Source organism: Staurois parvus, unplaced genomic scaffold (assembly GCF_062004578.1).
Source record: "Staurois parvus isolate SC_StPar_1 unplaced genomic scaffold, SC_StPar_1.0 ptg000196l, whole genome shotgun sequence".
NCBI classification, from domain to species: Eukaryota; Metazoa; Chordata; class Amphibia; order Anura; family Ranidae; genus Staurois; species Staurois parvus.
The window spans coordinates 1,678,472-1,704,907 of NW_028317992.1; the positions used below are offsets into that span (position 1 = coordinate 1,678,472).

Here is a 26,436-nt window from a genome sequence, read left to right on the forward strand (position 1 = left end):
AACAATGGGACACTATTCCTCCCCCTGATACTGACACCAACAATGGGGCACTATTCCTCCCCCTGCTGCTGACAACAATGGGGCACTATTCCTCCCCCTGCTGCTAACATCAACAATGGGACACTATTCCTGTCCCTGGTGCTGACATCAACAATGGGGCACTATTACTCCCCCTACTGCTGACATCAACAATGGGGCACTATTCCTCCCCCTGCTACTGACACCAACAATGGGGCACTATTCCTCCCCCTGCTACTGACACCAACAATGGGGCACTATTCCTCCCCCTGCTACTGACACCAACAATGGGGCACTATTCCTCCCCCTGCTACTGACACCAACAATGGGGCACTATTCCTCCCCCTGCTACTGACACCAACAATGGGGCACTATTCCTCCACCTGCTACGGACAACAATGGGGCACCATTTCTTCTATTGACGCCAACGGTAGGGCACTATTCCTCAACATGACAACAATGATGGAGCACCATCACACCCAATGATACCAGCGATGGAGCACTATTCCTCCCAGTGACACCTAAGATGAATTGTTTATTCCCACTGACACCAGGACAATTTCTACTCCCAATGGCCACAGTCCGCCTCCCCCCCCCCGCACTCTAAAGTATGGAGGACAGTAAATTTGCAATTTTTTTGGGAGTTTGGAGACCCTTGCCCTAAACAATTATGAGCACATTGTGCAGAAAGATGGAGTTGGAGGGTTTCAAGACTGCAGGTGATCACAACTGGTTTATTAATCTTGAATCCCCTTCAAGCTTTACTTGCTAAACAGCGTGAAATATTACACAGCGGTAGGTCTCATAACAAGCTGGAATTCCCTTTAAAACCACCCAGACACTGAAATGATTATGATCCTATTTAACAGTAAACCTAGTCCTGGATCTATTATCTGAGCCGGGTTTGTTAGCATTTTTTCAGTAAGGCTGTCTAGACAGAAAAGAATCACAATTTCAGGTGTGAAAGTGACTTGCATAATAGCAAGCTGACAGACAGCAAGCTATGACACCCCGTGCTTTCATCAGTACTAAACGAAGGTATAAAGTGATTCGGATATGACAGAAAGAAGAAACATTAAACATTTATACCTAAGAAACGATTACAGCAGGCAAATTTGTAAGTGTTTTGTACATGCAACTGAACAAAAATGTCACATTGTTAACCAGTAGGATGCTTAGAGATTGGAAAGAGAAAAACGTCAGTTCATCTGTGTTATGGTGGCCATACACACTTTGATAAATCATCACTTTAACCACCTCCTGTCCGGCTGTTGTATATAAACGGCTAGGTGGTGGCAGCGCAGGGTCAGGTGGCCATTTTTAAATGGCCTCCCCGCCCCCTGCTTGTGCACGCTCCCTGGGAGTGCGCAGCACCGCAATCCGGTGCCCGCTGTGTCCTCCGGACACAGTGGAACACCGATCGTCGGACGGGACCTCTCTGCGAGGTCCCAATCATGTGATCACTGATTGGCCAATCAGTGATCACATGTAGAGTAGTAAGCAAGATGTCACTTCTGACATCATTGCTTACTACCTGTGAAATCTGTGAATGATCACAGAGGTCACATGGTACAAGGCTATTCACAACAGCCTTGTACCATGTGACAAGCTGTGACCAATCACAGCTCACTCAGTAGTTCTTAATGGCTGCAAGAATGCAGCCAGAGAGAAGGAGAAATGATTGCTTTTACAGCCTTCATGGGTGTAAAAGCAATCAGTGTAAAAAAAAAAAATTCTCCATCACCCCCACAAGTAGTACAGGGTCACCATGGTGACCCTGTACTGCTAGGCTGACAGTATGTATGAAAAAAAAAAAAAAAAAAAAAAAAACAACCCATAAATATAAAAAAATAAAAAAATTGTAAAAAAAAAAGTTTAAAAATTTTAATTTTTGGTTATAAACTAATTTGGGTTATTTTTTTTTACAAAAAAGATAACGTAATAAATTTTGTCCAAGATTTATGATGAAATATTTATTTCAAAAACACTCTTTCAAAATTTTTGGAATTTTTCATTTACATAGCAAAAAAAATAAAAATCCCAGTGGTGAATAAATACCACCAAAATAAAGCTTTATCTGTCTCAAAAAAATGCTAAAAAATTCATATGGATACAGTGTTGCATGACCGCGCAATTGTCATTCAAAGTGTGATAGCACTGAAAGCTGAAAATTGGCCTGGGCAGGAAGGGGGTAAAAGTGTCCGGACTTGAAGTGGTTAATTTCTTCGAATAGGAATCCAGGATCAGTCGATAACCTATTTGATCAATATACCACAGATGGGGAAGTGGATTTTGATTGATAATTAACATACGATCATAACTACTAAAATGTAAGTTATTGATCACATCTCTGTTTCCACCATGTACTATAGTCTGGTCAATTGAAATATGCTTGTATTCACTGTATCTCAGTACTGCCAATAGATGCAAAACAATCAATATTATGGCTTGGCCGACTGATCGAATCTCAACAAAAATGAGTCTAAGCCCGGGTTCACACTGATGAGGTGTGGCAGACTGCATGCGATTCACATAGGAACTGCACTGCATTCCTGCGAAAACCACATGCGATTTCTGTACGGTGCAATTTGAGCCATACATTTTGTATGGCTCCAATCGCACCGCATCAAATTAGTGCAGGACCCTTTTTTGTCCGCACCAGAATCGGATCGCATGTGGTTTTCACAGGAATGCAGTGCAGTTCCTATGTGAATCGCATGCAATCTGCCACACAGCATCAGTGTGAACCCAGGCTCAGACTCATGGTTATTCTCAGGTTTGTGTTACACCCTGGTTTGCAGCTACGCTGTGATTACATTGGACCTTCGCTACACGGTTTTTGTTTTAGCTATTATGTAAGAAATCTCGTATACATGTATTCTATTTTTCTGATCGCATCACGGAAGTGCACAGATCAGATTCAGCGGATTACCTTTGTTTTAGGTTTTTTTTTTGTTTTTTTTTGCAGCGCAAAGCAACATACTCACTTAACCACTTCCAGCCCGGACACTTTTACCCCCTTCCTGACCAGGGCAATTTTCAGCTTTCAGCACTATCACACTTTGAATGACAATTGCGCGGTCATGCAACACTGTACCCAGATGACTTTTTTACCATTTTTTTGAGACAGATAAAGCTTTATTTTGGTGGTATTTATTCACCGCTGGGATTTTTATTTTTGTTGCTATGTAAATGAAAAAGTCCAAAAATTTGTTTTGTTTTTTTAAATTTTGCAAATAAATAATATTTCATCATAAATTTTGGCCAAAATTTATTCCGTTCTCTCTTTAATAAAAAAAAAATCCAAATTAGTTTATAACCAAAAATTATAATTTTTAAACATTTTTTTTAACTTTTTTTATATTTTTTATTTTTACATACTGTCACCCTAGCAGTACAGTGTCACCATGGTGACACTGTACTACTTGTGGGGAGTGATGAAGATTTTTTTTTTTTTTTTTTTTAACACACTGATTGCTTTTACACCCATATAGGATGTAAAAGCAATACTTTCTCCTCCTCTCTAGCTGCATTCTTGCAGCCATTGAAAAATACTGAGTGAGCTGTGATTGGTCACAGCTTGTCACATGGTACAAGGCTGTTGTGAATAGCCTTGTACCATGTGACCTCTGTGATCATTCACAGATTTCACAGGTAGTAAGCAATGATGTCACAAGTGACATCTTGCTTACTACTTTGCATGTGATCACTGATTGGCCAATCAGTGATCACATGATCGGGACCTCGTACAGAGGTCCCTCCCGACAACTGGTGTTTCACTGTGTCCGGAGGTCACAGCGGGCACCGGATTGCGGTGCTGCACGCTCCCGGGGAGCACACACAAGCAGGGTGCGGGGAGGCAGTTTAAAAACGGCCACCCGACCCTGCACTGCCACCGTCCGGCCGTTTATATACAACGGCCGGTCGGGAAGTGGTTAAAGTGGTTGCACATGGTGAAGGTTTTTTACCTTCATGCGTTCTAATAGCGATGCACCGATACCAGCAGCAGCTGACCAATCAGATGCCGTCTAGCCCGAACTGTCATCGTCTCTCCTCTCCTACCACTGACACCAAGCATGGGATGCCTGCAGGGAGGTTTCCCGCACCGCTCCTGTGTGAATTCTGGCTATGACAAGCCTGGGTTCACACAGAAGCAGTGGGGGAACTGAATGCAATTTGGACAGAAATGTTATTTCTGTTCAAATCGCATGCTGTTTGCGATACAATTTGTGTCCATTAACGCAAATCGTACCACAAAGTATCGGTACTCGGTATTGGCGAGTACTTGACCAAAAGTATTGTTACTCGCCGATTGAAAGAAAAAAAAAAAAAAAAAAAGGTATCGGTGCATCTCTACATTCTATGCATGAAGGAAAAACCCTTCTGTGTGCAGGACATGCCCCCTTTAGCCCCCTTAATACTTGAGCCCCATTGCAATCCAGCGATGTGCATGAAAGCGTTGGCTCTCTAGGGATTCTCCCTCCTCATTGGCTGAGACAATGACTCACTGCAGCATCGCCGTAACTTTGCCAAATCACTTCAAACGTATCTATGGCAGATTTGCCTAGTTTCAAGCAGAAATTCACAATTGCCCTTTGTTCCAACTTACTATCCATGATGAAATAGCAGACATCGTAATGCACGTGGTCAGAATAACACCAGTTGCACAGCTCCCGATGTACACAGGACGATGTCTTTTGGCACACTGACCTATGAAGGTCGGTGCTCCCTTTGACTGTGTGTGCAGCCTTACGCTGCGATTTGTTGGCGTGTTACAAAACTAGTCTCTAACCTTTTTGATACCACCTTGTGCATGCTATCTATGATGTGTAGGGTCATCCTCTTAACCAACGATGGGTGGTCTTCCATCCCTCAGAGCTGGACTGACATAATGATACCAGCCGATTACCTGCAGCACTGTACTATTAATGCAGGGTGCCATTTTGACACACACTACCAGGGGGTGAGTCCATGACACCTTGGGTTTACAGGAAGAGGGTTATATGACTCCTGGTGTCATACAACCTGGAAGACTGGGGGCAGCAGCAGACCCTCTGCAGAATACAACATCGAAGAGACTCAAGAATCACTGTAATTGGCTACATTTTTAAATGTAATGACCTAAAGTACTTTAACAGCTAAAGTTGGGTATGGGTTTCCAATGGCTATAACATCTCCATGACCGAATTATCAAAACAGAACTTTCGACCAAAATCAAAACAAACACTCAGTGGATGCTGTGATATGCAGAACGCTTGTCAAAACTAGTACGAGGAGAGGTCACCAATGTTCAACCCAAGTTCAAACAGCATAACCACCATTAAAGCTTCCAAACATTTGACACAAATTTGCACAATACTAAAAACAGCCCAGCAGAAAAAACGTAGTAATAGTTAAACCTTCGGCTCTGGAAAGCGCCGATATGGTCCTCATACATGACAAGTCAAAACATATGGTTACAGCAGCTCCAGTCAACCATATCAGATTGCAATGAACCATCAAGAAACTTGCTTGCTGAATGGAGGGAATCTCTTCCGAGGTCCAGGGGCTTAGAGGAAAGATCTCAGGGTATTAATAATGATTGCCTCGGTGACAGGCATTCAATCAGGAAGGAACGCTGCAAATCTCCCTGTGTTCAGGAAAATGCCAGTCCCAGTTGAAGAGGCTCGCCTGCGGCAGCTATGCTTCTATGGCAGCGGAAATGGCTTCACTCATGCAGACGCAACACGTACAGGTTCCTGTTCTGTTAAACGTGTGAGACGGAGGGATGTTATTGCAGGGACTGCGGTGAAAACGCCACACTTTGTGCTTTAGAATAACAATTAATATGCAGCAATGTGTGGCTGAAACAACATTCTAAAACACTTTCCCCTTATTTCATGATGAGGCTATGGGGAAACAAAGTCCACAGGGAGGGGAGAGGTTGGGTAGATTTCAACAATCTTGGTTAGAAAAAGGCGATTCAAGGGAATGTATACTCAATTTATTTCTACATATGTCTCACAATGTGATCAACTTAAAGCAGAAGTTCAAGTTTGTGAACCCATTAACCAACGACCCGCACCCCACCCCAATACACACACTCCGAAACCCAGAGAGCCATCTATAGATTTCAGTTTAACCACTTCCCATCCAGCCCATGTATATAAAACGGCCGGACGGTGGCAGTTAATTGGCTCCTGTATAAATTGGCCCTAGTATGTGTATGTATGAATGTGAGTTAGGGACCTTAGATTGTACGCCCCTTGAGGGTTAGGGACTGATGTGAATGTACAATATATATGTAAAGCGCTGCGCAAATTGACGGCGCTATATAAGTACCTGAAATAAACGGCACCCGCCATTTTGGACTGTGCGCGCTCCCTGGGAGCGCACGGCACCGCGATCCAGGGCCCGCTGTGTCCTCTGTGTGAGGTCACGATCATGTGTGCACTGATTGGCCATGACGGCGCTATAGAAGTAACTGAAATATTATTATACAGTATTTATAAAGCGCCAATAGTTTGCTCAGCGCTGTACAATACAAAGGGGGACAGAACATGTGACAGAACAATACCAATACAATGCAAAACATGAGGGGATTGAGGGCCCAATAACCGGCGCCCGCCATTTTGGACTGTGCGCGCTCCCTGGGAGCACGCAGCACCGCGATCCAATGCCTCCGGACACAGTTAAACACCGATCGTCGGACGGGACCTCTGTACGAGGTCTTGATCATGTGATCACCGATAGGCCAATCAGTGATCACATGCAAAGGAGTAAGCAGGATGTCACTTCTGACATCATTGCTTACTACGTGTAAAATCTGTGAATGATCACAGAGATCACATGGTACAAGGCTTTTCACAACAGCCTTGTACAATTTGATAAGCTGTGACCAATCACAGCTCACACAGTATTTCTTAATGGCTGCAAGAATGCAGCTAGAGAGAAGGAGAAATGATTGCTTTTACAGCCTTTATGGGTGTAAAAGCAGTGTAAAAAAAAAAAAACATCACCCCCCACAAGTAGTACAGTGTCACTATGGTGACACTGTATTGCTACGGTGACAGTATGTTAAAAAAAATAATCAATTTAAAAAAAAATAAATAAAAATGTAGAAAAAATCTTGAATTATAATTTTTGGTTATACACTAATTTGGGTTTTTTTTTTTTTACTAAAAAGAGAACTGAATAAATTTTGGCCAACATTTACGATGAAAGATTTGCAAAATTTTATAAGAAACACTTTCAAAATTTTTGGGCTTTTTCATTTATATAGCAAAAAAATAAAAATCCCAGTGGTGAATAAATACCACCAAAATAAAGTTTTATCGGTCTCAAAAAAATGCTAAAAAAATTCTTATGGGTACAGTGTTGCATGACCACGCAATTGTCCTTCAATGTGTGATAGCGCTGAAAGCTGAAAATTGGCCTGCACTGGAAGGGTGTAAAAGTGTCCGGACATTAAGTGGTCCTGCTGGACATATTAACACTCACATAATGACATGAGAGGGCTGCATTGTCCAGGTGTACTCCGACCCTAGACCAGCGTGATGACGTCCAATCAGGAGGCATGTTTATGACAGCCTTGGTCACACAGAAAGCAGAAGGACGAAACTGTCCACTGAAAGATGACCACCTTTGGATTTTAGAGTACTGAGACTGCAAGGAGACAGTGCCAGAGAGGAGTACCTGCAGAAATAGATGCTTTTTTTTTTTTATTATTATTATTTAATTTCAATTTTAATTATGCTCACTTATTTTACTTCTTTAAAAAAAAGTGAAGCTGAGCTGTGTGTAAATTGGAAATTGAGCCACTGAACCATGTAAAACAGGCTTTTTTTTTTTTTTTATTTTTTTTTTTAAACACAGCAGCTAAGAATAGACAGATAAACATTTGAAAAGAAGATAAGTGGTCCAACTGGAGGCCCATTTGGCAATATACCTGCCTCTACTACCAAACATTTAGAAAGCTCAGCGGTGTGATTTACAAATATGAAATGAGCTCTGCTGGTTTTGGGAACCCGAAAAACAGGGGAGCGGAGTTAAAATAAAAGAAAATCCAGGAGAAATGCCTGGTCATGTGACCAGTCAAAGAGGGGAAAAATCTGTTGGGCACTGCAGGATCCATAAAATGCAGGCTGCAGTGCTATTATTGTATCTGAACATACTCTCCTCAAAGCACCTTGCTGTAAAGCAAATATATGTTTTTCCTATACAGTTAGTCAAAGAAATAGATCTAGTAGCATTTTTTTTTTTTCTAAATCCAGCAGTCACATGACTACAAAGCCTTTCATTTCCTGTTTGTGGAGGTGTGTCAATGCTGGAAGGAGGCAGGCTGTAAGTGACATCATACATGGGGGACACGGGTAAATAATCCCAGCCTATGAACAGAGAGCTGTTTTTGCGATAATTGTCCCTTATTACACAACACCAGAACTCACCCAAAGTCACCACAAAATGAATGAAATGTCACCGACGGACTGCTCACTTTTATCCGACTGGCAGAGATAGATGTTTCCGGAACTGTGCTCTACGTGGGGATGTCTTGCACATTTGGTGGTCGTGACCGCGATTGATAGGCTTCTGGTCTAGGGTTTTTGGTTTGCTACAAACGCTATTTCATATTACGGTCCGTAGGGATGCAAGGTGGCCCTCCTTCATTGTCCAATTTTGGGTCTGTCTAGGTCTCAGCAGAAATTGGCATCCTACCTATTTATTTCGGCCAAATGTGCTATAGCTCAAGCTTGGAGAACCCCTTTGGTTGTCTTCCGGGGGGTGAAGACCCGGATGGATGCTATGTTGATCAATGAACAGATGTCTAGCGTTCTTCATGATTCTCATCAGAGATTCCTATAGGTTTGGGAATCTTGGATACGTTATTCCTTGCCATCCCTGCCTCCTTCTAGTTATGGCCTCTTATAATCATTGCCTGTGCTAGCCCTGGATCTGTGATTCTTCTAGTTTTCCTTTCCTCCATGTTTTCTTTCTGATTCTTTTTTTTTCCCCTCTTCTCTCTATGTTTTTATATTTTATTTTTACTTCCTTCTAACTTTTTTTTTTTTTCATTTCCTCTTCTTTTTCTGGTAATATGATGGATTGCTTCTGCTATTATTTGGTTTGGCTTTTTGCTGTCCCTCCTCGATGTCATTGGACATTCCGTTATTTGACTAATACAAGTCAGCAGGATATATCTAATTATGTGTTATTGTTCTGCTCTGCCCCTGCATGGGTGTATTTTGAGCTTGTTGTATTCTTAAAACAAAACTTTCTCAATAAAAATATTGAGACAGAAAAAAAAAAAAAAAGAAAAAAAAAAAGTATTGTGCAATACAAGGAACCAAGCCCCACTGATAGTGCACACATACTGTTTTAGCATGCAGTAAGTGTGAACTGTTCCTTTAGCGTGTACACCTTTCTTTGCAATACAAGAAAAAAAAAAAAAAAAGGATGGGTTAGGAGAGGATGGGAGGGAGGGGGCTAATATTTTATTGGGAGATAGACTTTAATGAATTCTTTTACTGGCATAGATTAATCTAAGTGAAAGCTTAGATTGTAAGCCCCTTGAGGGTTAGGGACTGATGTGAATGTATAATATATATATGTAAAGTGCTGTGTGCATTGACGACGCTATATAAGTACCTGAAATAAATAAATAAAGCTCTGCAAAAGGCTCCTGGGGTAGCATAAAAAAAAAAAAAAAAAAAAAAAAAAAAAAAAAAAAAATTGTAGATAAGGTCATAGACATTTACAAAAAAATAAATAAATTAAAATAAACTATACTAAAACAAAACACAAAGTACCTCAGCGGGGTGGCCAAGCTGCAAACGATGGATGCCAGGAGTAAGATTACAGCCGCTCAGCGTTCTAGCTGTGACCCCTAAATGACAGTCTGGCGTGCACCCTTTAACTCACGTCAAACTGACTATATTTCTCTCACATCGCATGTGACGATGACTTAAATATGAAATATTTACAGTAAAATAGACTGCCCACTTCAAACATCGGTCCTTCCCTGTAATCTAACATTGTCTCAAGACATGTAAAACATAAATAAAATGTCAAGAAAAAAAAAAAGTGAGCCAGAAATGAGATTTTTGGGTAACGGTCTACAAATTAGCGCATTAAGTGCTCTCTATTTATCTTGTACAATCCCTTTGAAGGTATGCGGGGGAAACCGATAAGATTGGCACTGCATTCCTAGACTAAAGCTTTCAATACCAGCCCTACTTAAAGTCTAAGTGTTTGGAGAGGCCGGGGATTTGTCTTGTCAAATGTATCAAGCAGGAGTTTAAATTTAATACAGATTGTGTTCTGAGTGACAGCCTGCGTGAGGCGCTCTAAGGAGCCACTTAAAAGGGGTCTGGATTATGCAATGATGCTCATTTCTGATCATGTGACCAAGCTATTGTTTTTTATCATATGGTGATCTATTATGTAGGGCTTTGCATCGATGGAGGTAGTAAAAGAACGCTCGTGTTCCTATCATAAGTTACAGACCATCGCCAATCGATTCCCCAAAAGTAAAGGTATAATTTACAAGGGTAGGTCCGTTGTTATAAAATTCTGCTATGTTAAATGATCTGAGGCTCCCATGTAATCTCTCATGATTGATGTAATGGTGTATTTTTCTCGTTTTCTCGGGTATCTGGAATGTTACATTTGTTGAATATGTGCAAACTGCTGTCCGTGTTATCAGATACAACCACTGCAGGCACACTGTAGATCCCATGTGACCCCAGCGTTTAGAAGTACTGCACTGACACCTTGTGGAGAGACTAGCAAAAGTCACCGCTATATAGGCAAATGTTGACCAAAATGTTCGGCAATTGTGTAGCATTTTCCATTGGGCTCTACGCAGTCATATATTATTTACCCCTTCCTACCATACCCATATTGCTCCAAGATATGCTTAAAGCGGTAGTAAACCACATTTAGAAAAAAAACAAAAAAAGATGCCAACCACACACACGGTAATGTCATGATGCACTAGTATGCAATGCATACTAGCACATTATGACAGACCTACCTGTGAAAACAGATCTCTCCAGCGGTGCCCTTACACCACTGACCGAGGATTCATCTTCACCTGGTTCACTTCCTTCCAAGTTCCTGGGCTCCAGCCGTTTGAATGGCAGAGCTGCAATGACGTCATTACCACACTTGCACAGTGATGTCACTGCCTGCATTTATTATTTTATTGTTATTCTACAAGATTTATATAGCGCCAACAGTTTGCTCAGCGCTTTACAATATAACAGGAGACAATACAGCAACAATACAGTTCAATACAAGAGGGATAGGAGGGCCCTGATCCTTGGAGCTTACAATCTAAGAGAAAAAAAAAAAAAAAAAAAAAAGATGCCCCCCACGCACACAGGGTAATGTCATAATGCACTAGTATGCAATGCATACTAGCACATTATGACAGACCTACCTGTGAAAACAGATCTCATCAGCGGTGTCCTGAACCGGTGATCGGGGATTCATCTTCACCTGGTTCACTTCCTTCCAAGTTCCTGGGCTCCAGCCATTTGAATGGCAGAGCTGCAATGACGTCATTCCCACAATTGCACAGTGACGTCACTGGCTGCATTTAGAAAAAAAAACAAAAACAACACACACACACACAAACACAAATGTCATAATGCGCTAGTATGCAATGCATACTAGCACAATATGACAGACCTACCTGTGAAAACAGATTGTGCCCTTACACCACTGACCAGGGATTCATCTTCACCTGGTTCACTTCCTTCCAAGTTACTGGGCTCCAGCCGTTTGAATGGCAGAGCTGCAATGACGTCATTCCCACACTTGCACAGTGAGGTCACTGGCTGCTACACATGTAAAAAATGTAGATATGTACTGTACCTACAGGTAACTGGAACATTCAAAACCAGTCTCAGAAAGTACTATTTTACTGAAAGAGTAGTTGACGCTTTGAATAAACTTCCAGCAGCGATAATGAGCCAGTCAACAGCAAATAGCTTCAAACATGCTTGGGACAAGCATAGATTTATACTCCGAGAAAAAAAAAAGTTAAAGAAAAAAAAAAAAAAAAAAAACGCAGAAACAAACACCCCCACTGGAAAATAAATAAAACACAACAGACGGGCAGACTATGGACCACTTGGTCTTTTTCTATGTTTAAGCCTTATTATGGGCATGGTTAGCACTTCCACCTGGCAGTACTAGGGTCGTTGGTTCAAATCCCAACCACAGCACCACCTGCCTGGAGTTTACATGTTCTCCCTGTGCCTGCGTGGGTTTCCTTTGGGTACTCCAGTTTCCTCCCACACTCCCAAGACATGCTGGTAGGTTAATTGGCTCCTGTCTAACTTGGCCCTAGTATGTGTATGTATGAATGTGAGTTAGGGACCTTAGATTGTACGCCCCTTGAGGGTTAGGGACTGATGTGAATGTAATATATATATATATATATATATATATATATATATATATAAATATAAAGCGCTGCATACATTAACAGCGCTATACAAGTACCTATGACAAATAAATATTATAGGCTTACCTGTACTGGAAGTATAAAACAAAGGGAGTTTATTCCCACTTTAACCAACCTAGTGTTGTTTTACAAGTGTCTGTATGCCTTTTTTTAGTATACTTTCAGTTTTCTTAACCAAGCTCAGGCAACTGTTTATTACTACCCAGAGGATCTGATCTATTGATTACATGAGAGATGTGCACGACTGAAAAAATTGGTTTCCTTTCGGATTCATTCGTTAGGCAAATTATTTTGTTTAGTCATATTTGTCATGTTAGAATGCTCCGTTTTGTTTATTCGTAGTTCCGAATTGATTCATATTGTCAGAAGCCATTTCGGAAGATTGGCTATATTCGTTTTAACGTGTTATTTTGGGAGATTACTTATGCACCTTGTGATCTTTGCTAGTCCAACCCAAAAAGAGAAATATAATGAGCTGATTGGACGATATCGACTGCAGTCGCAGGCATCCAAAAGAATAAATAGAACTAAATTAATTTTGTATTCATTCGTTAGGATTCGGATATTCTGATGGATCCACCTCCATCCAACCCAAACACAGCAAGTATGATTCATCATCATATTTCAGTTTTATACCTTACTGTATTTATTGCAATGTTTCCATTTCATACATAGTGATTTTTTTTTATAATAATGGAAAATGTTAAGGCAAAGTAAAACCAAAAAAAATAGAACTCAAAGAACAAAATGAAACGAAATGAATTTCAGATTCATGTAGTTACGTTATTTTGGGTGCTTCAAACTTAAACAAAAAGGACCAAAACATCATGTAATCCGAATGAAACAAATTATTGCAAATGAATTGTTTCATAATTTATTTCAGATTTGTTGAAATTTGTTACGATTGTGATTTGGAGATTCAAATACATCTGAATCTCCAAATAATCAGCACTGTTTTCTGTATCATTATATTGTTGGTGCAGGGAGCCCTGGTGGTGGCGTCCGCTCCTGGAGCCCTGGTGGTGGCGTCCGCTCCTGGAGCCCTGGTGGTGGCGTCCGCTCCTGGAGCCCTGGTGGTGGCGTCCGCTCCTGGAGCCCTGGTGGTGGCGTGCCCTCATATAGCTGGCCCATGATGCCGTGAAATCACAGCATGTCCTTATATTTCCAGGTCCAGCAGAGGTTGAGGATATCTTATTGTGGATTAGAAGTACTGTGGGGGTACAGCTCTACATTGAAGCTGCATAGTGCAGCTAAAACTATGTTTCTTTATATTGCCTCCTGAGAGACCTTTATAAAAATAAAAGAAAATGTATCTGGGATTTAAAGTTGCAGAATACTCAACTCGCATCACTAAGGCCCCTTTCAGACCCATCAGTGGATACGCTTGATCACTGGGGGATCTCTCAGCTGATCCCTGCTGAGCAAGTGGATGACAGGTCTGTGTTCGCTCTGTAGCAGCCCACTGTTTTCTATAGGGCGGTTGGATGGAAACGGACAGCCAGACGGATAGGGAACGGATCCCCATCCGTCTGTTTTTAAGAGTACAGGATCAGATTGGATGCCAGCAGGTGTCAGTGGACAGATGTCTGTTGACACTCGCTGGTCCATAGAGGGCCACGGATGGTCTGACTGGGTCCACCTGAAAAACATGCGGACCCAATCGGACCATCAGTGTGAAAGGGGCCTTAACCCCTTGGCGCCGGCACCTCACGGCCCTTTAAGGGTTTCAAAAACTGAGAGGCTGGGCAGGTTTTAGGGTCATGTGTCCGCCGTGATTCACCATCACATGATCGGGAAAGGTCCCGATTGCAAGAGGAGATCGGTACCTTTCCGTGAGTACCGGACATATGTGCTGGGAGCGTGCAGGGTGCGCACTCTCAGCACACGTTTTTCTTAATTGCACGCAAATGTGTGGCCACTAGGCGTCAAGGCCCAGACGTCGGGAGGCCGCACATTTGCATGCAGCCGGCGCCAAGAGGTTAAACTAGCATTTATGCTGAAGTTTAGGCATGGCAATTTTTACTTCGTTACATTGCCCCAGCATACATATATGTATACCATACCTTTGGGATTCCTTTTAAGCAGTGCCTACTACAGTGATTTTCAGCTTCCAACAGTGATTTCCACCAACTTCCAGGCCCTGTGCTGAAGGGCTGCCCTGATGCACTGTGATGAATGTAATATATTTATTGACTGGACATGACAGGAAGGTGGTTGGTGACGTCACGATCTCCAGCTCATCCAATTAGAGACTACATTTCATTCATTGAGAAAGTGCAAAGAAAATGGCTCCTGTGCTGAACAGGTAACCTCCTGCTCCCCAAGCAGCCAGGCAGCTTCTCGACACAGGGCACAGAAGCTAGCAGCAATCACTGTAGTAGCTGTACACAGGTATGGTACATACATACTTACATTGGTCAAAACATGTAAAGATTGCCATACCTAAACAGCTTTACCTTTTCAATCTTCACAGCAAGAAGGTTAAAAAAGGATAAAGTCCATTAAGTTCAACCCATTCTAATTTTATTACTGTTGATCCAGGAGACACCAGAGTAAAATCCTAGGGAGGCAAATGCCAATTTAACCTCAGGGTAAGAGAAAGAAAATCTGTAGTGACACTGTCCATGGCAGACAGATTACTTCTAAGGATTAGTCACTCGACAGATGATTCGACTAATTATAGCCAAGATGCCAAGTCTAATAAGAAAGGCATCCGGTCCATGATTACATTCACTTATACCATTTGGGAATCACCATCTCCTCTGGGTGAGAACGCCAACGTGTCATCACTCGTACAATGCAGAGCCTTTTTCTGTGCTGGGGACAAAGTTAATTTTCTTTCACATACAACTTTACACGGTATACAGACAGCTCACCCATTTTATGGCCATTATGGGCTGGAAGCCGATTAACCATTAGCCGCCCGGCCTATAGCCGTTTGGCGGCCGCAAAAATGGTTTAGCTTTCCGGTGTGTACGCCATTTGGCGTCCTACCGCACATGCGCAGTTTGCATGGTTGCAGAGCCGCGCAGCGGCGCGATCTGTCACCGGCCGTGTACCTCGGACACGGCCAATGACAGATCTGAGTACCGGCCCCCGTTGCCGGTACCTTGTGACCTGCTGTGACCAATCACAGCAGGTCACATGACAGTTGTATACAATGGATGGCTTCATTCATGCCATCCATCATATTCTAGTGCCTAGCTGTGAATGGTCACAGCAGGTCACATGCACATGTCATGTGATTAGCTGTGGCCAAATCACAGCTAAGCACAAAAAAAAAAAAAAAAACCACCTGAATGAATCAATGTCATTCAGGTAAATGCTTGATTATAGCAAAGTAATTCTTTGCTATAAGCAAATTGTGTAAAAAAAAAAAAAAAATACTGATCACTTCCCCAAAGTAGTACAATGTTACTATGGTAACATTGTACTACTTTGGTCATAGTAAAATATGAAAATTTTTTTTAAAAAAATGTAATAAAAAATTAAATAAAAAAAAAAATATATATTTTTTTTTTCCCATACTGTCACCAGTCAGTGTCCCTGATCACTGCCATGCCAGTTATATGATGACGCTGTACTGCACTGGTGACAGTATGTTAAAAAAAATTGTGAAACGTATTTTTGTCATAATTTTTTGGAAAATTTAAAAATTTAAAAAATTAAACTTCAAAAAACTCGCCATGCCTCTTATGAAATACGTCGGACTGTCTATTTTGCAAAAAGGGGTCATTTGGGGGATATCTGTACTGTTCTGACATTCTTGGACCTCAAGAAATTAGATTGGCTGTCAGTACTTCAGGATTGATCAATTTTCAGATCTATACCATAGTTTGTGAACTCTATAACTTTCCTACAAACTAAAAAATACATCCTAATTTGGGTTATTTTCACCAAAGACATGTAGCAGAATACATCTCGGCCTAAATTTATGAAGAACAATTATTTATTTGCAAACTTTTATAACAGAAACAAAGAAAAACTTGTTGTTTTTTTTTTAATTTTTGGTTTTTTTTGTTAATTTAGCAAAACATAAAAACCCCAGCGGTGATTAAATACCACCAAAAGAAAGCTCTAGTTGTGTGAAGAAAATGTCAAAATTTTAGTCTGGGTACAATGTTGTATGACCGCGCAATTGTCATTCAAACTGTGAGAGCGCTGACACCTGAAAACTGGCCTGGGCAGGAAGGTGTAAAATTGCCCGATATTGAAATGGTTAACTTACCAACTTGCAGACTACATGGGTGCAGTCTTCCATTTTTCAGCAGAAGGGGGATTTTGCCTCCAAATACCACGCTGCAAACGTGAGCAAATGTGTGGCTTGCGGTTGTGGCACGGTTGAGCTCGACAGGCAGTGCCACCTGGGTAACTTGACATGCCAGGTTAGATTTGCCACACCAACAAAGCATTGTGACACATGTACAAACCCCTCCAGCTGCAATGATAGTTTTTAGATGGGCAAATCAATCTTCTGGTTTTACCACCCCTTTGCTGCCCATGTAGACAAGGCCTAAACAGGAGCTCACACAGCAACCAGAGAAAATGAACGGGAATATATCAGAAAACATAATTTCTTCACAATCAAGTATCATAACACCACCACAAACCTGCAGGATTTGACGCAGCACATACCTGAGCAGGGAGAACACTCCATAGGAGTTGCGCACAGCGTTCTGCTCCACTTGAAGATGGCTATTCCTGCGTGATTCAGTACTGCTCTGCAGAAGAAATAAACTGGGTCAATCCCTACAATGAGCTCACTATACAATAACTTGCCTCTCTGTATGGTATGAAAAAATCATTTTACAGAGGAAGGGCTGTCCACTGCCACTACAATCCATGAAGTAATGAACATGCTTGAACATATACAATATACTTCTAGCACAACAGAGAAGCAAAGCTGAAAAATAATCCTGATTTATGTAAAGTACCTGACTCGTGTCATTTTTCTAGATAGGTATGGAGTGGTGACAGGTTCTCATTTAAGAATAACTTTTTTAAACTAAAATAGCTCACATTCCCTTGAACCCTAGTTTAAAAAAAAAAAAAAAAAAATGTTTGAAGTGGTCAAGTGTACATGGGCACATACCTTTACTTAAAGCAGAGCTCCACCCAAAAGGGGAAGTTCCGCTTTCAGGATTGGTCCACCGCTCCCCGTTAAGGATTGGCACCTTTGGGGAGCAGGGTGGGGGGACGTTTGGGTGCCCAAAATTGACAGGCAGCTACCTGCTCCCACCTCTGCTGCGATCGGAAACAGAAGTTGCCCTCCCTCACCATAGTTTTCTGGGACATGTGACAGGTGGGGGGACGGACACCGCGGGACTGAGGGACAGGTAAGTGTCCATTTTTTTTTTTTTTTTTTTTTAAAGTCAGCAGTTACCGCCCCTTGAAGACGTCATTCATGACGAAACTAGTAGGGCTTGGCTTGCTGGATGCTGACATCTGTGGAGAGGATTGAGTCACGAGCGCTGTAGTGAGTGTGCGGGGAGCAGGAGACTGTTATACCATTTGCTGTTTTATGCTGTTATACTGGTGTCGGTGAAGACACCCTTTTTGTGAGTGTAAATCTTTATTAAATAGTTGGATACTTTTATTAAAAAAAAAAACTGGCTGCACCATGATTTTTTCTCTCATTCCCAAACATGACCTCAGTGGAGAGATATAAAAAGAGAGAGTGATATAATGCTCCTGGAACCATTATATTGAGTGGTGGATACCTACCTTATGGATGATTGTGTAGCTATTGATCACCACACCTGAGAAGTTGATTCATTGCATCTGCTCCCAGAGCAAAAAGCGTTTTTTGCTGATCTAGAGATTGATCAGTATGGAGCTCTGGTGAGTTACCCAACTTTACTTTGGTGGTGGATTTTGGCACAATTTCTTTGAGAGCACTTGAATTTGAAAAGGATTTGTTTGGACATTTGAAGAAATTCAGAATTGGACAATTTTTATATTCACAAATTTAATTATTTAAATTACTTATGCACTAAAAAATAGTTTTGCACATAATTGATATTTTTTAATATTAATTGAGAATATATATATATATATATATCTTTTGCACTAATGTTTCTACACTAAATTAGGAATAGTTTGTGGTTTTAGCGCATTCCTTTATTTAAGTTATAGCACTAAGAAATTTATTTGGTTTCTTTGAGGTGGAATTGCTGCTTTAAAGTATTAAGGGTGTGGTGCTTTTATTACACTTGTGATACAGTTTTTATACCTGATGAATTTTATTTTTTATTTTCACTGGAACTCCACTTTAAATAATATGAATGCCTGCTCAAGCGCCCCCTTGGATGAGAATACCTGGACCACTGCCAAGATACTGGGCATTGCACTGTGAGATACGGGCAGGGGGTCATGCCTGTACAACTAGGAATCAGAAGATCTAGGCTGCACTGTGCTATAGCATCACACAAGTAAATGTATGTGCCCATAGCTTAAAGTAGAACTATAGGCAAAACTTTTTCTTCATTTTGGCTAGAGTAAGGGACAGTTATAACCGTCAGATTCTCTCTCCCCCCCCCCCCCCCACCCCAATCTGTGTCCCACTTTGGATATTTCCCTTCAATTCCTGTCCCATAGCCAAACAGGAAGTGAGAGAAAAATCATTCAAATTAAGGGGATTCCTAGGGGAAGCCCAGGTCTCAAGAGCTAGTGTCCCCATTGGAAGATTTCCCCTCTATTACGTTTCTGGGGACAACCCAAAATTTGTGATTTTCTTTTAGCCTCGGTTCACATCTGTGTGAGTGGTGCCGCTGCGGGACCCACACAAATGCCTGCAGCCGCACCACCCACACAGAGGAATTCAGGACCCACGCGCGAGTTCCATCAGTTCCAATGACACGACGCCTGCACTAGAAGTCGCAACCGTGCTGGGAACTTAAGTTCCCATGCGGGCTGCGATTTCCAAAGTAGTGCTTCTACCCTGTGTGTTCCAAGGCACGGAGTCTATTCAAATGAATGGGCTCTTGTGCACGCGCAAATCGCACAGATGTGAACCAGGGCTTACTTTCACTTTCTATAATGGTAAACAAGACAAATAGAGAGGATAAACCTCCTTAACGGGGACACAGGCAGAAATAAAAACCTGACAGGGGCTCTAATTCCTCTCTACTCTATCTAAAACCGAAAAAAATGTTTTGCCTTTAGTGATACTTTAAGTTGTTAGCTTTCAACAAATAAGCCAATTACATGATAAGCCACAGGGAATGTAATCTATATGATCAGCCTGAGCTGACCTGGAGACTTTCCCCGAAATAAGAGAACAATGATTGTGCCGCAACACTTACCTTGCTTTCAAATGAGGCTCCATAATAACCGTCATTCAGGCCAAAAATGATTTCATTGGGGTTGCATGCGCGAATCTAGAGGAAATAAAGCGAGTGGAATGAGATCTTTGTAGACGCGCTCTCAGGTTCTAAGAAATACTACTACTTTTTGTTTTGCCCATTGGAAAATTCTTCAACGTGAGGGTGGCTTCACATCTCTGCTTTGCAGCAACGAGCAGTATACACCAGCAGTCCTGTATGTACAGTTGGCCAAGGAGCATAAAGGAATGATTTGTTGCCTCCATTCTAAAAACAACAAGAAGCTAATTTTTGGGCTATGTCATGGAATGAGACTTGAATACTTTGTTTTATGAAGGCTTTACTGTGATGTACATTGGTTCAGTCGGGGGGCGCTTTTTAGTTCCCTCATTTCTGGCTTCAGCATGACCAGTTGGATTACACTTCCCAATGGACTCCAATCCATTTCCCATGCACTGGACTGATGATGGCTTCAAACCACGTATGCCAGTTTGAGATAGAATTGGTGTATATTCCTAAGAGCTGTATCTGTGCTATCCAACCAGCTCTTAGGAATATACAGTTGGTCAGGGAGCATAAAAGGAATGATTTACATGACTCCACCTACTAAAACAAGGAATGAAGATGAGTATTTTTGGGATATGGGATGGAATAAGATATACTGTAGCTATGTTCTGCTCTAAGGCTTTACTTTGCACTGTAATGAAATATCACACAACTCCAACTGCAGAACTGTACACCAAACCTAACCAAGAGTCTTACCTTTTTGCTTCCATTCTGTACTATTCTGGTAAGTATTTGGATAATCAAGGTGTAACGAAACCAACCCAGAATGTGCTTTGGTACTTTCGTTAGAATACCGCTTCCCCGTCCGAACACCAACAACAGACACCACAGCTGACCATACAAGACTAGACGATACCAATCTTGAAGTAAACCAGGAGGTAGACTCCTTTATTTGAATACAGATACAAGAAATATACACTCAGGGGACAATCGGGGGGATTGTCCCGAGTGTATATATCTCGTCTCCCCGGACCCCGCATTCACTATATCTGGTCTCCCCGGACCCCGCATTCACTATATCTGGTCTCCCAGGACCCCGCATTCACTATATCTGGTCTCCCAGGACCCCGCATTCACTATATCTGGTCTCCCCGGACCCCGCATTCACTATATCTGGTCTCCCCGGACCCCGCATTCACTATATCTGGTCTCCCAGGACCCAGCATTCACTATATCTGGTCTCCCAGGACCCTGCATTCACTATATCTGGTCTTCCAGGACCCCGCATTCACTATATCTGGTCTCCCAGGACCCCGCATTCACTATATCTGGTCTCCCAGGACCCCGCATTCACTATATCTGGTCTCCCCAGACCCTGCATTCACTATATCTGGTCTTCCAGGACCCCGCATTCACTATATCTGGTCTCCCCGGACCCCGCAGGGGGTCCCTGCATAATGACACAGGGCGGGGCATTCTACATTTAGTAACAAGAGACACACAGGTATTCAAATTTCACACTAGCAGACAGTCCCATCAGGAGGGAGAGCTGCTGGAGGACCCCCTCCCCCCCACTAAGTTAATACACAAACACATACATCCCATAATAGTTTGCTCCCAAGCCAGAAAAACAATAGAACAATGGGATCCAGCCATATGACATTAAAAAATCAACAGCCCCACCTACCTCCTAAACATGTCTACACAGTCTGAGACAAATCCCACACAATATAAGGACAGATCACCCTGTACCCCTAACAGGCACAGGGTGATTTACACATAATAGGGATATGGGGAGCTGAGACAGGGGTCTCCCCACCTCTACAAAGTGAGCTGGGTTCCATGGGCCCCCCACCCAAAGTGACTCCAGTCACACAAGGCAGCTCTATTTTGTGTCCATTTTCTCAAAATATAGCAATGTTTTTATAACACAGCCAAACCAAGGAAAACAGAAAACTATAAAGATGTATTTGGTGGAACTCAGTAGCTGACTGGCCCATTCGAACATATTCATTTGTAATGGGTTCTCTCTCCTATATACTTACACACCACTGCCTGAAAAAGCAAGCAGCCAGTGAAGATTAAAGAGACCACATGTCCCCTTTTTCTTAGTAAATCTAAGAAATAAAGATTAAACGTCTTGGAGACTGCGCTTACAAAAATAAGTCTAAATGGTAAGCTCCATTTCAATCCTGACAGCCTCCCATTAGATGCTTGCAATATTCACTGTGGAACTTAAGGGGTTAATCCTCTGCATTGTGCAATAAGGAGGTTTTATCCAGTCTTCTCTGATCCTCCCCTTCTTCCATGTTCCCCATTTCATCTCCTGATAGAACACAGCATCGAGGACACACTGCACATGCTCAGTTTGGTGTGTACTGCTAGAGATTTTTATTTTTCTTGGGAGGTTGCATGAGATCAGCACAGGGCCAATCAGCACTGTACAGACAGAGGGTCAGGGGTTATGCAGTCTCATAGGGTAGTGAGAATGAAAACTCCGCCTACATGCTTTAACCAGTGCTCAGCTTAACACTGATAGAAGTCACAAGACTGCTGATGGGAAAAAGTATTTAACAGTTTATACTTACCAAAATAATTGCTTTTCCGTGTGTGTGTGTACTGTGGGAGACCAGATATAGTGAATGCGGGGTCCTGGGAGACCAGATATAGTGAATGCGGGGTCCTGGGAGACCAGATATAGTGAATGCGGGGTCCTGGGAGACCAGATATAGTGAATGCGGGGTCCTGGGAGACCAGATATAGTGAATGCGGGGTCCTGGGAGACCAGATATAGTGAAAGCGGGGTCCTGGGAGACCAGATATAGTGAAAGCGGGGTCCTGGGAGACCAGATATAGTGAAAGCGGGGTCCTGGGAGACCAGATATAGTGAATGCGGGGTCCTGGGAGACCAGATATAGTGAATGCGGGGTCCTGGGAGACCAGATATAGTGAATGCGGGGTCCTGGGAGACCAGATATAGTGAATGCGGGGTCCTGGGAGACCAGATATAGTGAATGCGGGGTCCGGGGAGACCAGATATAGTGAATGCGGGGTCCGGGGAGACCAGATATAGTGAATGCGGGGTCCGGGGAGACCAGATATAGTGAATGCGGGGTCCGGGGAGACCAGATATAGTGAATGCGGGGTCCGGGGAGACCAGATATAGTGAATGCGGGGTCCGGGGAGACCAGATATAGTGAATGCAGGGTCCTGGAAGGACACAGAGGGCACAAAGCGCACCCAGTGTGCGCTTCAGGGGGCAGGGTTCTGGGAGGTTGTCTATGGCTGCCCTCCCTTAAGAAAGCAGCACTGTAGTCGTCTTTCGGTACGAAGGTGGTAATATACAAGTGCATCTGTGCCTACATTTTTCTCCCTCTGCCCCCTGCAAAGTCTCACAAATACCTGTTGAACTTGCCAATGACGTCCCATTAATGAAGCTTCCTACAATGGGCTGGCAACAATGCTGCACTGCTGCTGAATTCAGAGCAGAGTTACTGCTCTCATGCAGGCTGTGCCTGCTTGTACTATAATGAGATGAAAAATGTTGCAGGGGGTGGGGCTTTTAACATTGGAACCACTCACTCATTCACAAACCTATAGCTTGATAGTTTGCAGCACCTGGCCACAACCAGTCCCACCTACTACAGCCCTGGCCAAAAGTTTTCAGAATGACACAAATATTATTTTTGACAAAGTCTGCTGCTTCAGTATTTTTAGAACTTTTTGTCAAATGTTACTCTAGTAGTAGTACTGAAATGTAATCACAAGCATTCCATAAGTGTCAAGGGCTTTTACTGACAATTACATTTTGTTTATGCACAGAGTCAATATTTGTAGTGTTGACCCTTCTTTTTCAAGGCCTCTGCAATTCGCCCTGGCATGCTGTCAATCATCTTCTGGGCCACATCCTGACTGATGGCAGCCCATTCTTGCATGATCAATGTTTGGAGTTTGTGGAGTTTTTCGTTTGCTCGTCTCTTGAGGATTGACCACAAATTCTCAATGGGATTAAGGTCTGGGGAGTTTCCTGGCAATGGACCTAAAATTTCGATGTTTTGTTCCTTAAGCCACTTAGTGATCACTTTTGCCTTATGGCAAGGTGCTCCATCATGCTGGAATAGGCATTGTTCATCAGCAAACTGTTCTTGGATGGTTGGGAGAAGTTGCTCTCGGAGGATGTTTTTGTACCATTCTTTATTCATGGCCGTGTTTAGGCAAAATTGTGAGTGAGCCCACTCCCTTGGCTGAGAAGCAATCCCACACACTTTTCTTTTCCGGACGAGGTTTTTTCCAGACGTCCCAAACAATCGGAAAGGAGATTCATCAGAGAAAGTGACTTTACCCCACTCCTCAGCAGTCCAATCCCTGTACCTTTTGCAGAATATCAGTCTGTCCCTGACGTATTTCCTGGAGAGAAGTGGCTTCTTTGCTGCCCTTCTTGACACCAGGCCATCCTCCAAAAGTCTTCGCCTCACTGTCCATACAGATGCACTCGCAGCTGCCTGCTGCCATTCCTGAGCAAGCTCTGCACTGGTGGTGCCTCGATCCTGCAGATGAATCAACTTTAGGAGATGGTCCTGGCGCTTGCTGGACTTTCTTGGGCGCCCTGAAGCCTTTTTCATAGCAATTCAACCTCTCTCCTTGAAGTTCTTGATGATCTGATAAATAGTTGATTTAAGTGTGGGCGGTTTGTTCACCCGCCTCTTGAGGATTGACCATAAGTTCTCAATGGGATTAAAGATCTGGGGAGTTTCCTGGCCATGGACCTAAAATTTCGATGTTTTGTTCCTCAAGCTAGTTAACACGTTTGCTTTATGGCAAGGCGCTCCATCATGCTGGAAAAGGCATTGTTCATCACAAAACTGTTCTTGGATGGTTGAGAGACGTTGCTCTTGGAGGATGTTTTTGTACCATTCTTTATTCATGACTGTGTTTAGGCAAAATTGTGAGTGAGCCCATTTCCTTGGCTGAGAAGCAATCCAACACATGAATGGTCTCAGGATGCTTTACAGTTGGCATGACACAGAACTGATGGTAATGCTCGCCTTTTCTTCTCTGGACAAGGTTTTTTCGGATGCACCAAATCGGAAAGGGGATTCATCAGAAAAAATTACTTTACCCCAGTCCTTTAGGACTCCAATCCCTGTGCCTTTTGCAGAATATTAGTCTGTCCCTGATGTTTTTCATGGAGAGAAGTGGCTTCTTTGCTAACCTTCTTGACACCAGATAATCCTCAAAGTCTTCACCTCACTGTGCATGCAGATGCACTCACACCTGCCTGCTGCCATTCCTGAGCAAGCCCTGCACTGCTGGTGCCTCGATCCCGTACCTGGATCAACTTTAGGAGACAGTCCAGGCGCTTGCTGGACTCTCTCAGGTGCAACAATTGAACCTCTCTTTGAAGTTCTTGATGATCCGATAAATGGTTGATTTAGGTACAATCTTAGTAGCAGCAATATCCTTGCCTGTGAATCCCTTTTTGTGCAAAGCAATGATGACTGCATGCGTTTCCTTTCAGGTAACCATTGTTAACAGAGAAAGAACAACGATTTCAAACACTACCCTCCTTTTAAAGCTTCCAGTCTGTTATTCCAACTCAGTCAGCATGACAGTGATCTCCAGTCTTGACCTCATCAACAATGATACCTGTGTTATCCACCTCCCGTCCGCCATATAGTAATATGACGGACGCAAGGTGGTTTTCTTGTTCTGGGAGGATGTCATTTGATGTCCTCCCTTTCTCACCGCTCATGCACGGCTCAGGGAGCGCGCAGCACGGCGATCGGCGATGTGCTGTGTCCCTCGGACACAGCGGATCACGGAAAGAGCCGAAGATGTCGGCTCAGTCATGTGATCAGTTGTGTCCAATCACTGCTGATCACATGTAAACAGGGAAATGCCGGTTATCGGCATTTCTCTCCCCACGCGCTGTCATGCTGACAGCTTAGAGAGGAGAGCCAGTAATCGGTTTTCTGCGGAGGGGACATGTACACTGATCATCAGGGCACTGATGATCAGTGTGCCCTGATGATCAGTGTAGCCCCAGCAGTGCCACCTGTCAGTGTCCATCAGTGCCTCGTGCCAGTGCCCATCAGTGCCACATATCAGTGCCCATCTGAGCTGCCTTTCAGTGTGGCCCAACAGTACCCATCAGTGATGTCTGTCAATGCCCATCAGTGCCACCTACCAGTGCCACCTATCAGTGTCCATCACTGCAGCCTATCAGTGTCCATCACTGCAGCCTCATTAGCGCACATCAGTGAAGGAGAAAAATCACTTATTTACAAAATTTTATAACAAAAACTAAGAAAAAACATGTTTTTTCAAACTTTTCAGTGGTTTTTGGTTTAAGAAAAAATAAAAAAACCCAGAGGTGATTAAATACCACCAAAATAAAGCTCTGTCACAAAAAATGATACAAATTTCATATGGGTACAGTGTTGCATTGTCACTCAAAGTGTGACAGCGCTGAAAGCTGGAAATTGGCCTGGGCAGAAAGGGGGTATAAGTGTCCTGTAGGCTTGTGGTTAAGGAGAGAATCACGGACATGATGTCAGCTGGTCCTTTTGTGGCAGGGCTGAAATGCAATGAAAATTTTTTTTGTTTTGGGATTAAGTTTATTTTCATGGAAAAGAGGGC

At 42.8% G+C, this 26,436-nt stretch overlaps 1 protein-coding gene across 1 annotated transcript in view; it reads right to left on the reverse strand.

Moving 5' to 3' along the window:
• UVRAG (UV radiation resistance associated) overlaps positions 1 to 26,436 on the reverse strand; it is a 191,576-nt gene that overhangs the window by 95,033 nt on the left and 70,107 nt on the right. The window contains exons 5-6 of the mRNA XM_089677986.1: positions 19,774 to 19,848; positions 17,105 to 17,190 (exon numbers count right to left, since the gene is read on the reverse strand). Of these exons, the coding sequence (XP_089534112.1) occupies positions 17,105 to 17,190; positions 19,774 to 19,848 (161 nt within the window). The remainder of the gene's footprint in view (positions 1 to 17,104; positions 17,191 to 19,773; positions 19,849 to 26,436) is intronic.